The following is a 15,251-nucleotide window of genomic DNA, read 5'->3' as shown; positions in this document are numbered from 1 at the left end:
CCCTTCCAACCCGGCTCATTCTGTGTTCATTCCCATAGCTACCCTTTAAGCCAGTGCTCAAGTTATAAAGTTTATTGAGATACTAAAGCTGCTCATTAACAGAACCAAGCACCAGGTTGAGGGCTGCAGACTCACCCAGCTGATCACCAGAGCAGCTCTCTGGCTTTCAAAGGAACCTCATTTATCTTCCCGATGGGTTTTAGTACATTGATGCATGAGCACTGCATGCAGGACTCAGCCCTCCAGGGGGCATAGCAATATTATCACTGAACTTCCCAACTCTGGAAGGGTTTGCAATTCGATGTTCCATTACACATATCCATAATGGTAGGTTGAAGAGCAGCACTGAGCTCAGCAGCACACGGAGTTACATCAGCACTTACACAACCCCAGCACCACCCCAGGCACGTGCAGGCCTTGCATAAGGCAGTTTTATAACACCTTTATATACTTGGAAATGAAGTAATCAGAATTTATTAGATTGCAATTAAAGAACTAAAATAGCTGCTCGAAAAAAAAATTTAAGAGACAGCAATCTGTGGATGCAACAGCTTTATTGGAATGAACATGTGCACACGAACTTGTTCTTGGAAGCAAGGAATCTTCACTTCAGTTACCGCCCCTGAGGCGCAGCACAAGATGCAGGGTGGACTCCTTCTGGATGTTGTAGTCGGACAGTGTGCGCCCATCTTCCAGCTGCTTCCCAGCAAAGATCAACCTCTGTTGGTCAGGAGGGATTCCCTCCTTGTCCTGGATCTTGGCCTTCACGTTCTCAATGGTGTCACTGGGTTCAACCTCCAAGGTGATGGTTTTGCCAGTCAGGGTCTTGACGAAGATCTGCATCCCTCCCCTGAGGCGCAGCACAAGATGGAGGGTGGACTCCTTCTGGATGTTATAGTCGGACAGTGTGCGCCCATCTTCCAGTTGTTTGCCAGCGAAGATCAGCCTCTGTTGGTCAGGGGGGATGCCCTCCTTGTCCTGGATCTTGGCCTTCACGTTCTCAATGGTGTCGCTGGGTTCAACCTCCAAGGTGATGGTTTTACCTGTCAAGGTCTTCACAAAGATCTGCATGCCGCCCCGCAGGCGCAGCACAAGATGCAGGGTGGACTCCTTCTGGATGTTATAATCAGACAATGTGCGCCCATCTTCCAGCTGCTTCCCAGCAAAGATCAACCTCTGCTGGTCAGGTGGGATGCCCTCCTTATCCTGGATCTTGGCCTTGACATTCTCGATGGTGTCACTGGGTTCCACCTCCAATGTGATGGTCTTCCCGGTCAGTGTCTTCACGAAGATCTGCATCTTGTCCTGCACGTGACGTCACACACGTTACAGCCCCGCCCATGGCGCCCTGTGACGTCACGCCGTTAGCCCCGCCCACCCCCCTTCGGCCACCTCCTCCCCTTCCCGCCCTCCGCCATCTTGGATGCCGCCGTTGCGCCTGCGCGGCCGCCATTTTCCCGGCCCTACGTTCCCCATCCTCACCGCCCCGCGAGGAGAAAACGAACATCGCGGCCCTGTTAGCGCATCGCCATCTCTGCCATCTCCAGCCATAAATCCGCACTGCTCCCCGCTCCGAGCACACAACACACGCTCCGCCCTGCTCTCTCCCTCCTCCCCACCGATCCTCACCCACCCTCAGCTCATCACTCACCGCGGTGCTGACAGCCGGCTCCACACAGCGCACCCACCCCGTTAACGTCTCCAACTACGCCCCCCGCCGGCTCCGTCCCATTATATAGCTGCCGCCGCCCCGCCCCGCGCCGCTCAGATCACTCCGCCGCGCACTACTTTCCCTCGGCCGTTGGCGCCGCTGTGTGTGATGGGATGTAATGAGAGCGGGGCGGCGCGCGGAGGGAGCGGGCGATGTGGTGGGGTGTGATGCGGCTCTGAGGGCTGGGATGCGGAGCGGAGGAAAGTCCGGTCAGGAGCCACGGAGCGGAGCCAGGGGAGCGGCCTGTCGTAAGGTTTATATCAGCATGGTGTTGTATGCGGGGCTCTGAAGCACTGCAGCGCATCCCTACTCTAACTGCCCGCTGTTTACTCCATCAGGCTCGGTACGGCCCCACAAAGGTGCCCCTGAGGGAAGGAAACGCCTTTGTCCCGAGGAGCTGTGTGTTTTACAGCTGATATTTCGCTTTTTAAAGGGAGATAAGTGAGAACATGGTCCTGTGTGAGATACACCAAGTACGTGGGATGGCACAGCTAAATGCTGCAGGCTGTGCTGGGCCTTTGGCTCTGGAGCTGTGGCCTTGACATAGAGATACCACAGCACCATGGCTTTGTTATCTACCACAAATATAAATAACTTATTTCCAGCTTACAGAGCACCCCCTGGTGCTGCTGCTTCAATCCTCAAAACAAAACGAAGAGCTTATGGAGATGCCGGGGATTGAACCCGGGGCCTCATACATGCAAAGCATGCGCTCTACCGCTGAGCTACATCCCCTGCCCGTGTTGCCCACCCGGCTGCACGCAGCGGACCCTCCGTGTCCATCCGAGTTGGGAACGTGAGTTTGGGACGGGAACGAGCACGGATGGCTGCGGGGTTTTTTTCCCTTTGGAAGATGGAAGAAAATAGAGGTAGAAAAAGCGAAAAGAGAAAAATGGTATTGAGTACAAAAAGCATCGCTACCTCCCCGTCGGGGAATCGAACCCCGGTCTCCCGCGTGACAGGCGGGGATACTCACCACTATACTAACGAGGACGGTGTACGTTGCGCTCCCGCAGCCCGCTCAGAGCTCGGTCCCAGCCGGTCAACGTGTGTTACTGCCAACGGGAGCTGCGGAACCGGCTGCAAAACGAGCCGCAATGGGGAGAGTTGGGGAAAGAAAAAAAATAAAAAGCTCTGCCGAAACCCGGGATTGAACCAGGGACCTTTAGATCTTCAGTCTAACGCTCTCCCAGCTGAGCTACTTCGGCGGCGAGGCGACCCTACCCAGGGTGTGGATACGACCCCGCCCAGCCCCGTCCTGACCCCGCTTATCCCTGCAGCGCAAGCACGTGCTGTCGATCGGGAAACTCCTCCGTATCTCTCATCGATCTATGGCAAAGCACAGAAATAAAACAGGGCTGGACCCCCGGCACCCCGCGGTGAGCACCCCGCCCCTCACAGCACCAAGAGCCAGCACCGGGCCGGGACAAACAGGACTAAAAATTGCGCCGACGGGCAAAATATTTGTAACCTCCCCGTCGGGGAATCGAACCCCGGTCTCCCGCGTGACAGGCGGGGATACTCACCACTATACTAACGAGGACAGGTACGAGTTGGGTTCTCACTCCAGCCCTGTTACAGCTCTGTGTCCCAGCGGGCGGCGCGCGGCAGCCGCGTATTGGATGTGAGAGCTCTGCGGTGAGCCACTAACAACAAGGGGATGTAGCTCAGTGGTAGAGCGCATGCTTTGCATGTATGAGGCCCCGGGTTCAATCCCCGGCATCTCCACAGTTTTCTTTTTTCCTCCCATTATTTTCTACCCCCCTTCCTCAGCTCACAGGCACAAAGCAGCAGCTCTCTGCAAAGCTACTTTGCTTTCGCTCGCCAAGATTCCCTACACATCTATATTTCACCTTTGCCAGTTGTAAATCAGCTCTCTTAGCTTTTTCTACCCCTCCCAAACAGGCAGCCAAATAACCCCTAGTTCTTAGTGTGCTGTAACTCATATAATAACCCACGGCTTTCCTCACCTTGGTCCTTCCCCATGCAGATCCACAGGGTATAAGGCAGTGAACAAGCAGCTCTATGAGGCCACAGCCAGCCCAGCATGAGGGTAATGCTGAGTCCTAACCTTCTGCTCTAACCTTCTGCTTCTTGCAACACCCTGCACAGAAAACATTTCTCCCAACCGAATTAAGAATCACATATATTTATTGTAGACCCCTATGACTAATATAGTCCAAAGAGAAACTTCAGCAAAACACAGCTGGTAAAATACAGTGGATACAATTATCCAAATATTAACATGATAAAGCACCCGTGAAACAGCTGGTGTGGGGCTTCTGAGAGCACAGCAGGCTGAAAACCAGAGCTAAGAGCCAGCTGACCCACAGGAAGGCACTGCCAGCAGCCAGGCAGTCCCAATGATCATCAGATCTTCATGGAAACAGATGCTCCCAAAACATTTCAGACCAAAGCAGCTCCCCAAGAACAGAGCTGAGTGTCACAGTGCGACCGGCGGCCACTGCTTGGCTACGTCATCGTGCATAACCTCAGGGATCCACTGGCAATAGGCCGTGAGCAGATCTGGAATAGAAAGAGAACAGCAGTGAGATGCCCTAATATCAATATATCAATATATCAATATCCACTTGGTTCTTTCACAAGAATCAAAACTCTCAGCATTATGGTTTCTATTCAGAACATTTTATTCGGAGCACAGCAAGTGAAACAGCTCACCTTAAACATACCTAAAAAGCCAAAGTCTTCACTGATAAGACTAATATTAAAGTATTAGGACACTTACACTTGGGGTTTTTCTTCCACGCAGCCAACAGAGCATCACGGTTATCACAATGTTCAGCAACCAGGGCCTGCAGGAGGGATTCAGTCCTGGGCTGCAGCCTGTGTGAGTCCAGAACAAAGCGGTGCCATAAAGCAATGCCCATCAGCTCAGTTTAGCAGCGTGTTACAGTGCTCAGCTCACCTTTCTGAATTCATTCACACTATTAGTGGGGGCTAAATACGGCCGTAAATCACACGACCTCTGGATTCAGACACGTCCTTAGCTTAAAGTTCTCATGCACTTGTAGGGAGCTGCCTGCAGAGGTCAGTGTGATCAGTGCCTTCTGTGTGTGCTTCCACCCAGCCCTTAACTATAGTGCAACTCTCACAAAACAGCTTTTCTTGGTAAAAAGCGAAACAACCCCCCCCCAAACTCCATTTTTCCCCTCTCTGCGACCTTATCTCAGTGCCCTGCACACCCCTCCCAGCCTTTAATTGTTTGCTGTTACTTTTTAAAGGAAGTTAAAAGCATTCAGAGGAGAAAACAAACTTGCAACTTACTTGGACCACGTTTTCAGCATGATGAGAGGATTGGAGAGCAGACACTGGCTGTAAGAACCCAGTTTCTCAATGACCTGTGAGATAGGTTGCAGTGAGCACATAACGAACAGTGGAAGATAGCCACTCCAACCCAACCACACGTACCTTCCCTTCAAGCAGGAACCTGGCAAAGTATTTATAGCGATCGATACCTTCTGGATAATCAACCTCGACAGCAGGGAGCTGCCAGCCAACTCGATCTGGAAAGAGATCACAGAGTCTCCTCAACACTTGATGGATATAAATTGCCCCATGTACCACCAGCCTCTCTCTTTAACAGGGGTTACTGATAGAAATAAACTGTCACGCCAACAGGAAAATGTTAATATTTAAATACTTTAAATCTTGTTGATCTGCTCAAATTGCTGTCAAGCCCTTGGAACAGTCCAAGCTGAGCTCTACCCTTCTGATATCATGGACAGCATCATTAAGAGACATTACAATAACTATAGAGCAGCTCTCAGACAGAATGACTGAGAGAGGCATTGTAAGAAGCTTACAAAAGACACTTGGCCTGTGACATCGAACTTGGCCTGTTTCGGGGCAGTAAGATGGAGGAGGGTTTTCCAGAGGCTTCCCAAAGTGGCAGTACGGCGGCAAAAGGGCAGGAATCCACTCAGGTTCAACTGCAGACACACCTGAGAAAGGGAAAACACACCTGAAGGAAGCCTTGCTGCCAGAGCTACCACTCAGTTACTAACAGTTCTACGAGGGAAGTTTTCTGCTAAGGCACCTCTGCTTCCCCAACCACGTCTGCAGAACAGCCCAAAGCAGCCTCACCTTTCATGTACAGTTTTGTAGTCTCAACAATTTCTTGATACACCACAAACTCCGGGAGCTGCTTGAAGAGGACTGAGCTTGGATGGATGAACACCGGGTCATCCAGAAGAGCGGTCTGTAAGAAAGCACAGAGGATTGAAGCAGAGTAGGATGAGTTACTGGCAACCTCATCTCTTGATTGCATTGAATTTCAGCCTCTCTCATACACAATTATAGCGTCTCCTTAAGCAATGGAGGTTATTAGTAATGCTTTGCTTTTCTGCTTCATTTTCTCTGGAGATATCAAGCGCTCTGTGAGATGGACTAACAGCCCTTCTTACTCTTTTACAGCACTTCCTGCACATGGACTTGGAAACTGCAACACTGGAAACTTTGATTCTAAGGCAAGAAGCTGGAGAAATCCAACACACAGAGCCCCATGGATGGAACCAGAAAGAAGCCCAGTGCCCCTCTGTCCTACAGACACAAGGGAAGAGGAACTCAGGTGAACTGAGCTGTTTACCTTGTAGGCATTCTTCCACTTCTCATCCAGGAGTTCTTCAGCCTGAACCCTCCGAGCAACATGGTCCCCCAGCCCTGCCAATACGATCTGCCGCAAGTAAGTGGCCTGAGCTTCTGTCGGGGGCTTCATCTTCGGGTCAACATAGAGGCCAGCATCAGCACAGACTGAGTTCACTGCAGGTAGAAATAACAAAGGTGAGTTAAGATTGAGCTCATTGGTTTGCTCCCAGAACATGGCAGTTCCCCCTAGAATCCATTTACCTGCTGTTGTCAGCTGCCCTCTCAACCGCCTGATTTCCAGCATGGCTTTGTAGCGGAGCCCGTTCTCTTCACAGAACTTAGGAGTACACCCAGAGTATTCACAGGAGCCCACTGCTCCTGGAAGTCAATAGTCAAGTGGAGAAAACAACTTCACAAATGAGTTGCAATTAAACCAGCTGTGGCACAGTACTGTCACAGTCAGCATGAACATACTGCAGTTCCTACTCAGCCAGGGCCATCTGTCAGCCCACAATGGCTGGAGGCTGCCTAGATCAGCCCAGGAATTACAATTCTACACTAAGTCATACAAAACCATCCTCCTGCTGTAGAAAGCTGAGGTCGGGGTGATGGGGGGAGGAGAATAGAAGTTATCAGCATTGGGAAAACACTGTGTGCAATACCTAACATCACCATGAGGTCTCCGAGCTTCTGCAATGACCCTTGCCCAGCCCAGATCTTCTGCATCTGTACAAGCCTTCCTTTCTTCCCCTTCAGCTTTACTGTCTCTTCTTCACTTGCTGCTGGCCTAAAAGAAACATAGAACAGCATGAATCAGGTTGTGCTCAAGGTAAGAGAGGCATCAACAGCCCTGCTAGGCTGGATGGGGCTCCAGGCAGCCCAATTTAGCAGGAGGTGTTCCTGCCCATGGCTGGGCATTGGAATTAGATGGGCTTTAAGGTCACTCCCAACCCAAACTGTCCTATGATGCTATGCTTCCATATCAACTGGGAGTTGGGCTCCCTCACTTACCTGTCAAACTCTTCAAAAAGCTCTCGAACGGTCATGGCAGACACAATGGTAATGGTGTAAGGCAGGCAGTCATGCTGCCTGCTCAGTGCCAGCATCTTCGCATAGCGGGGGGCAACAGGGAAAGTGGCCATTACTCTGCCCAGGGGACTAATAGGGCAGCTCAGCTTTGCTGCCTGCTGCTCCTTCAGCCTGTGGGGAGACAAGTCATGCAGTAAAGTAACATCTGCATTCATGCAAACCCGTGTTTCTGCCCTTGTGGGTGCTTTATCACCATGAGGAAATCTGTGGGGGACCACAGCTATTACCTTCCTGTCATAGGGGGCTCCTTCAGGGCACCCAGGGCTATCAGCAACTCCTCAGCTGCTGCAAGTGCTTCTGCTGGAGGTGGTGTTGGGAATGGGAAGTTGATTACCTACAGGTACCAGATAAAATGCCTCTCAGTACATCACTGACATGGCAGAGCCTGGATCACTAAGAAGCCCTGGAAGGGAGTGAAAAACTCACTTTCCATTACAAGGACCAAAGAAAAACATTTAGAACGTGTGCCAGAAGTAAGAGGAAAGGACATAGAATAGGAGGAAACGCTTAGAACAAAACCATTAGGAAATGTGAAAACAAGCAATGACCCTCAGCTGCCACTGACTGCAGGCACCGCCTAGAGCAGGCTGCTTAACGTCCAGCTCTAAGCACCGTGCTTCAGCTATCTCCAAAACACAATCCCTATTTTGATAGGGGACTTTTCAGTAGTGAAAACGTGATGCAAAAGCTCTTATAACCAGAACAGGTCAGGTAAGGTCTGCTGAATTCATAACAGCATCTGCATTTTGCAGAATAGAAACCAAATCCCAGGACCCTCAATTCTAACATGGATTTGTGTTTGCTTCTGGCTCCAATGGGCAACTACTTCAATGAGCTCCATAGCACGGAGCCAATCTGACATCTCACCTTTTCTATATTCAGTGCCTTCATTTGCAGGATCAAGTCTTCCACCGGTCGCTTTGTTATCTCTGGTGCAGAAAATTTCTCAAAGTCCATGAAAACAGCTGACGAATACAACCTAAAGGACCAGAAACGCTGCTTGGAAACTTGCAAGACATCTTAACTCAGGAAACGCATGTGGAAGAATTGGCAAGGGATTTCAAGTCAAAAGGCAGCTGAGGGTAATATTTACATAACCCTCCTTTCTCAGCAGCTCTCTGACCTGTAGCAGTGCCCTGGTTCAGTCCGGCCCGCACGACCTGCCCGCTGGTTTGCTGATGCTTGAGAGATCCAGGTGACTCTGAAAGATGAAACCCCGGTGATTTTGTCATAGAAACGCTTCTTCACCTTTCCACAGTCAACCACGTATTTGATGCCTGGGATGGTGAGCGACGTCTCTGCCACGTTGGTGGCTACAACACAGAGCCTCGTGCCAGGAGGAGGAGGCCGGAACACCTACAATAAACAGATAGGTGTGTGAAATGCATTGCACATAAAATCCTTGATGCCCCCCGTGGCTGTGAGTAATTTTAACATGCTACAGGACTGTTGTTTTTCATCTCTCCCAGCCCACTGGACCGGCACATCAGGGAGAGCACAGGCCAAGCAAGGACTGCTCTGAACCCAGCCCATCTTGCCCAGCGAGCCATTCCAGTCTGCCCACTGGCAGTAGTCTAAGATGGACCTTTTAGCTCACAAAGCACATGAGACCTATCAGTAAGGATCATTTGCTTTTGTGATAATGAATCTTTTACCTTTGCTTGTTTCTCCGGTGCTAGTAAAGAATAGAGAGGGAGCACATAAAGTGGAAGGGATGAGTCTGATTTCTCTTCTGTGAAGAAACAAAGCAATAACCTTATATTAACTTATCCCCAACTATATCTCCAGGAGCACAACTCATTAAAAAGCAGAAACAAATTATCTGGCATAAATCTGAATCTGGAAAACCCTAGCAAGGGACAGCTACTTGATATTGACAAATATTGATTTGTCTAGCAAGGGACAGCTATTTGATGTCACACATTTCACAGCTAACTGTAGGTAAGCGACAAACCTTCTTCCGAGTCTCCATCTCCTAAGTCAAGGTCAATATCAGATCCTGCAATATCATCATCACTTTCAGCATCTCTATCCTCATTTCCTTCATCCACCGGTACAACAGCGTAATTGTCCAGATTGATTCGGGGAAGTGTCTGAGGAAGACAGGAAAGAAGAAAATGAAGTGTAAGTGGGATAGCCCATGTCACAGACAGCCCAGGTTTCAAACAACACTCTTGCTGAGCCATGTTTCTTCACAGGGAGGACAGTGGCAAAGGGTAGTAGCTCTTCACACCACTCCAGCTTGCAGGACCCAAGACCAGCAAACAGTATCTCTGCAGCATCAAGATCTCCTCCCAGCACAGTGCATGTGGGAGCTGGGTGGAATCCAAATGCTACCATCCATCACAGACACATCAGACTCAATTCTGGGTAACAAATAACCAAAGAGAGGCAGCCCTGGAGACAGCAAGTCTGCAACTCCTTCCATTAATGCTTTAAGGTCGTACTTAGCTGAAATCTGTCTCCAACCCACAATATCTGGGAACACATTTTAGCACTCTGCTGCTTGTAATGCAGTACTTAGGAGTGCAAACAGTGCTGCCATAGTTCTGCAGAGGACACATGCAGGCCACAAGGCTTCATGTGAGCCTAAACCAGGCTGGTGAGAATCACTGCTATGCAGTAGTGCTCTCCTGCAGGGAGGCACCTGCTGTGTCTGTGGGAGGGACTCTAACCATCACAGTACCGTAGTTTTCTTCCGCCTCCTTGATTTCTTAAATTTTCGCATTTCTTCCACTGATTCTTTTCTGTCGTCATCATCATCCCCTACAAAAACAGCCATCACATCACCATTAGCTGCACATGCTTTCATCTCAGGAAAGGGAACATCCATCTGGCCCCTACTCCCACCTCCCAAAGGATTCAAAAGGCATCGCAGCATGAAGGAAGCAAGCAGCCCTGCTGAAGGAACCATACTGAGGACCAACAGCAGCACACAGCAAATGTGTGTCCTGAGGTTGAGAAGACAGTTAGCTGAGCTGCGGCAGGACTCAGCTTTCTAAAGCCATCCTGGGGAATCCCATTATCCTTAAACCCCACCCCCAACTTTTGTCTTGAGAAACTTTAAAATAGAAGTTCTTATTTTAGGTGCAAAGGAAGCTCAGTTCTCTGAGAGGGGAAATTCCATGTTTAATTCAATTCCAAGTGTAATTCAATTAATTCCAAGTCTTATTCAGTAGCATTACCTGCAGTGCTGTTTTTCTGGAAGGGAAAGGCTTTTCTCAGTCTCCTACAGAGAGAGTGAACTTCAGCCTGGCCTGTCAAGAACACCAAAATCCCACCTGCAAGAGAAGCAATCGCTCTAAATGCCATGTACCACTGCTTGAGTTACCCAAAAAGAGCTCAAACAATTCTAGAGATGGTTAAACAGGAAGAATGTGAGAGGCTCCACAGTGCCCTTACCTGAGGGTAACATCCGATGGATTTTACACACCTTTCGGAAGCATTCCCCACTGTAATCATCCAGGGGGGTTTTCTTGTTGAAATGAACAGTGACAGGGAACTGCCTCGCATCCACCTAGAGGGGAAATTCAACAGCAAACGGGCCCTGTTTGTAATTCCAGCGCAGTCATTGCAGCCCTTGTGGCAGGACTAGATATGCAAACTATTCTCTCCTGGCTTGAGGCTTCCTAACCATAACTTCCAGTCCTTCAGTGTAACCCAGTTCTGCCAGGGGAAATTCTCCAATAGAAGTGGAGAGAAAACCACCAAGTGCCAAATGACAGAACAGCATAACCAAAACAAAGCTGGATTTTAAACTGACATCCAAAAGATGTAGGCACCAAATCGATGTTTTCTATTTCATAAAGGAAGCCCTCGCTGTATTTTAGCTGCTTTATCTGGCCGAGATCCCGGTGAGAAGAACAATACCTGCAGAACGGGGGGTGTGACAGCAAACAGCCGGGTGTTGTCAGTGAAATCCTCCACGCGGAGGGTGGCCGACATGATGATCAGCTTCAGAGGCAGCCCCTTCTGCAGGGACATACAGCTGTTATTCTTTGCCTGGAGGCACGTGGCACTTTTATACAGCACACAGAGCAGGAACTATTGGCAGCATTGGACACAAGCGCTTTCTAATAGGCCAGCAATTTTAATTACTTGTGTCTGGTGGCAATGCAATCGGACATTGTGTGTTAAATTATCTGCTGGCACCCCTTCCTGGTGTGCCTTCTGCTACTCAGCTTCTCTCACCTTCTCCCGCAGAGGCACGATGCGAGACAGGAGCCCTATGAGGATATCAGTGTACATACTTCTCTCGTGGGCTTCATCGATAATGATCACTTTGTACTTTGAAAGCAGAAAATCCTGAGAAGAAAGAACCATTTCACAGCATGAAGCCTCAGCTGAGGATATCCCTGTCAGAACAGCCCCTGGCTGCACAGACACTGCCCTCACAGCCTCACACCTGAGCACAGTGGCAGGTATTTCCCCTCACATAGCAAGATAACCCCACACTGAGAGACTTGGGCAGGAACATAAAGGGTTGAGATGAAATACATCGCAGTGCAACAAACCCACACAACTTGGCTGGCACTTCGTCTGGCTGAAGGAGATCCCCCCCTTCTCCCAGCAGCAATGGCAGCCCCTCACCTTCTGCACTTCTTTCAGCAGCACACCGTCTGTCATGAACTTGATTTGTGTTTCATCTGTGACGTTTCCTTCATATCGGATTTGATATGAAACCGCTCTGTGAGGGAATACCGGGAGAGCCACAAGGCACGGAGAGAGAAGTGGGAAATTAAAAGTGCAGATCAGGAAGCAGCCTTCAGCATAACTCAGTGCCAACAGATGAAACAATGCACCCCCAACAGCCCACCAGAGCCTCACACACAGCAAACACCAGAACCTCACACAGCAATTCCACCCCGAGCATCTGCATGTGCTTTTACAGACACCAGCAATGCAGTCTGTAAGTAACCAGCCATAGGCTCTCAGCAGAGGCAGAACAGCAAACACACACACACGCCTCTGTTTCAATCTATCACATGTGCAGTGCATCTTAGTGCAGCCTCCCCAGCAAGGTCCCTGCAGGTTTCCTTCTCACCTATGTGACAAATTCATCTCCTTAGCGACGCGCTGAGACATGGACACTGCAGCCACGCGGCGGGGCTCGGTGATGCCAATGATGCCATTAGAACTAAAGGGGTGAAGAACAAACAGGGGGCGGCGTTGTTTAAAGGTTTCAAAAGATTGCTTATGTGGAAAGGGCTTTTAAACCCTTCAGGTTTTTAAAAGCACCTTCAGCATGGCCACACTGCACAGCAAAGAGTGAGCTCCCCACTTCAGCCATTTCAGAATACAGGAGACCAAATCAGAAGTGACCAAGCTCAGCTTCAACTTTTCTACCCACATGTGCTGCATCCAAAAGGCAACTCCTACCTGGTATAACCAGCTTCATAGAGAAACTGGGGGACCTGGGTGGTTTTACCACTGCCCGTCTCTCCGCATATGACGACAATGGGGTTCTCGTTAATGGCTTCCATGATGACTTGCTCTTCAGCCAGAATGGGCAGCTTTAGTCTTGCTTCCTAAAATAAAACACACGGTTTACACACATCGTTTAGGCTTCCCTGGAACTGACAGGTGTTTCCTTGCTCAGATAACAAAACCCACAAGAAGGAATTCTGCAAGGTTTGAGGCTCAAAAAGCCCCAAAGCAGAGAATCTCCCACTGTCAGGCCTAAGAACCAGACTCATCCAAACAGCTTTCCAAAAAGCAGCCACAAGTTTCTGCACTTTAATTGGTGAAACTACAGAGTCCCCTGAGCTTATCGATACCATATTTCCAACAGAGCCCTTCCATAACCTGCTGTGTCCATTCAAAGACACACAGACCTACTCCCAGTTCTGGAGAACATCCCACTCACACCAAACAGAACGGAACGACAGCAAATAGATCTGATGCAAGATGCTGTCATTCCTAAGCCCACAGGTCACTGCTCAGCCTCACCTGAATCTCTGGAGATCTGGCCACTGGAACAAAAACTGCAGGCTTGCATGCTGCTTTGCTGGACACCGCAGGAGCAGCCTGCTGGCTCACCACGGGCTTCTTCATGCCTTCCTCTGGCTTCCCAGCAGAGTTCACATTACTGGCTGAAGGCTTTTCAGTTTCTTGTTTCTCTTCTTCCTTCTCCTCCTCCTCAGAACTGCTGGATTCACCCTCAGGCTCAGGTTCTGAATCTGAGCTGTGCCTTCTCTTATTTGCACCGCTGATGCTCCTGATCTTCTCAGGTCCAGCAGCGCCTGGCTCCTGCAGCACCCTGAAACAACACACCACCACGTGAACTACAGCGTCAGGATGAGCTGATGGCCTTCAGCAGCACCAGGGGAGGCTCATACTAGTTAAAAACAGGCTGCCTACAGAGGTGATGGGGCCACCGACCCTGAAGGTGCTCAAGAACTGCAGAGTTCACTCGTCTTCCACATCAAACAGTAACTGCACCACAGAGTCACTGCGTGAGCCCAAATCCAGGTTTTAATCAGAGGAAGAACTGCTGCACAGTGGGCATCACACAGCACTAAGACAGGCTCCACTCCCCAGACAGTGAGGAAGGAAAGATGTGAAGGTTGCCACAATACAGCAGTAAGTCAGCAAGGTTCTCCCCAGGACTCCTTTACCTTTTAGGCTGAAACATGCGTCCCCCGACACCCAGCTTGGAGGTGGTGTACAGCAGCTTCATCTCTGCCTGGGATGCCTGCACCTCACTCAGCTTGCTCAGCAGCTCAGCGCGCTGCGAGGGAAATACAACTACAGTCAATAGGAAATAACTTACCGAAAGATCGGCTGTGGAGTTACCGACCATTTGAAGAGGGGCTCATGACTCACACACAGCACCGTACCTGTTTTTTCTTTTCCTTCTGTTCTAAAACTCTCTGTAAGTTTTTCTTCTGTTTCCTGCTGAGCGGTTTCTTCTGCTGTTGCGCAGCTCTCGGTACTTTCTTCTTCTTCTCTTTCTTCGCTGGCAGGACCAGGGCATTGCTCCCATCGATCCCCTTCAGAGGTGTCTCATCTACAAGGATCCGTGTGTTACTCACCAGAACCAGGAGGGCCGGTATCAGTGAGCAAACACACACTGTACTGGATGCAGAGCAGCTCGGAGCTACACGACCCTTCCACACCACGTAACAGCAGCGCAGTGACACCGCAGCCGCCTCGCACGACCCCTCGCACCTCCCAGCTCCAGCTCCAGCTGCAGCCCGGCCGGTTCGGTCCCAGCCGTGTGGATCGGCTCCGCCCCACATCCCGCCCGTGCCTTCCAGTTGTGCCGCCGCCGCGCTCGGCCCATCTCGGAACCGGGACGAACCACGTGCAGCACCGGACAACCCACTTCCGGGTCCAGCGGTGTCACGAGGAGGGACTGCGCCTGCGCACAAGGGCAGCATGGAGGAAGGGGGCGTGGCTTGTAGGTTAGGGGGCGGGGCCTGGGGGTGGGGGGCGGGGCCTTAGAGCTGGGAGCGCCATTCAGGAATGGGCAGGGGTGGGGGCGTGGGACCACCGAGATACCCACCCAGATATCCACCGAGATAGATACCCACCCAGATATCCACCCAGATAGATACCCACCCATATACCCCCCCATATACCCACCGAGATATCCACTGAGATACCCACCCAGTTAGATACCCACCCACTGAGATAGATACCCACCCAGATACCCACCCCAATGCCCACCGAGACAGATACCCACCCATATATCTACCCATATATCCACCCAGATGCCCACCCATGTATCCACCAAGATACCCACCCAGATAGATACCCACCGAGACAAATACCCAGATAGATACCCACCCACCGAGATAGATACCCACCCAGACACCCACCCATATACCCACCCAGATACCCA

The 15,251-nt window shown here is 50.4% G+C and overlaps 2 protein-coding genes, 1 long non-coding RNA gene and 5 other non-coding genes across 8 annotated transcripts; 1 reads left to right on the top strand and 7 right to left on the bottom strand.

Annotated features, from left to right (window-relative positions):
* Positions 1-535: 535 nt before the first annotated feature.
* On the bottom strand, positions 536-1,804 carry UBB (ubiquitin B). Its single transcript, XM_015878463.2, has 2 exons — positions 1,652-1,804; positions 536-1,305 (listed from the first exon to the last, which is right to left on the bottom strand). Exon 2 carries the CDS (start codon positions 1,297-1,299, stop codon positions 610-612), a length of 690 nt encoding a protein of 229 aa, XP_015733949.1. The 5' UTR covers positions 1,300-1,305; positions 1,652-1,804; the 3' UTR covers positions 536-609.
* A 570-nt stretch (positions 1,805-2,374) lies between these two features.
* On the bottom strand, positions 2,375-2,446 carry TRNAA-UGC. The gene has a single exon. It is a non-coding gene; the product is annotated as a tRNA-Ala (tRNA).
* A 186-nt stretch (positions 2,447-2,632) lies between these two features.
* On the bottom strand, positions 2,633-2,704 carry TRNAD-GUC. Its single transcript has one exon. It is a non-coding gene; the product is annotated as a tRNA-Asp (tRNA).
* LOC116654117 lies at positions 2,633-3,303 on the bottom strand. The gene is made up of 2 exons (XR_004309042.1): positions 3,238-3,303; positions 2,633-2,791 (listed from the first exon to the last, which is right to left on the bottom strand). It is a non-coding gene; the product is annotated as an uncharacterized LOC116654117 (long non-coding RNA).
* TRNAF-GAA lies at positions 2,847-2,919 on the bottom strand. The gene has a single exon. It is a non-coding gene; the product is annotated as a tRNA-Phe (tRNA).
* On the bottom strand, positions 3,183-3,254 carry TRNAD-GUC. The gene has a single exon. It is a non-coding gene; the product is annotated as a tRNA-Asp (tRNA).
* A 64-nt stretch (positions 3,304-3,367) lies between the features above and the next one.
* On the top strand, positions 3,368-3,439 carry TRNAA-UGC. Its single transcript has one exon. It is a non-coding gene; the product is annotated as a tRNA-Ala (tRNA).
* A 405-nt stretch (positions 3,440-3,844) lies between these two features.
* On the bottom strand, positions 3,845-14,866 carry DHX37 (DEAH-box helicase 37). Its single transcript, XM_015878457.2, is given in 28 exon segments — positions 3,845-4,237; positions 4,458-4,555; positions 4,997-5,070; positions 5,141-5,235; positions 5,536-5,673; positions 5,816-5,930; positions 6,318-6,490; positions 6,578-6,694; positions 6,979-7,103; positions 7,328-7,516; positions 7,633-7,739; positions 8,273-8,384; positions 8,529-8,761; positions 9,061-9,137; positions 9,360-9,498; positions 10,092-10,171; positions 10,591-10,686; positions 10,808-10,922; positions 11,276-11,377; positions 11,597-11,710; positions 11,996-12,092; positions 12,450-12,542; positions 12,785-12,933; positions 13,355-13,664; positions 14,023-14,135; positions 14,245-14,414; positions 14,576-14,813; positions 14,816-14,866. Coding segments are annotated over 28 exon segments (3,603 nt in total). The 3' UTR covers positions 3,845-4,154.
* Between the last annotated feature and the right edge of the window lie 385 nt (positions 14,867-15,251).

This window comes from Coturnix japonica, chromosome 15 (assembly GCF_001577835.2).
Source record: "Coturnix japonica isolate 7356 chromosome 15, Coturnix japonica 2.1, whole genome shotgun sequence".
NCBI classification, from domain to species: domain Eukaryota; kingdom Metazoa; phylum Chordata; class Aves; order Galliformes; family Phasianidae; genus Coturnix; species Coturnix japonica.
The sequence above is the reverse complement of the archived record's forward strand: the minus strand, read 5'-3'. Positions and strand labels throughout refer to the sequence as shown.

Bases quoted from the DNA above. Each gene is read 5' to 3' on its own strand.
- UBB (XM_015878463.2), bottom strand. From the start codon at position 1,299: ATGCAGATCTTCGTGAAGACACTGACCGGGAAGACCATCACATTGGAG.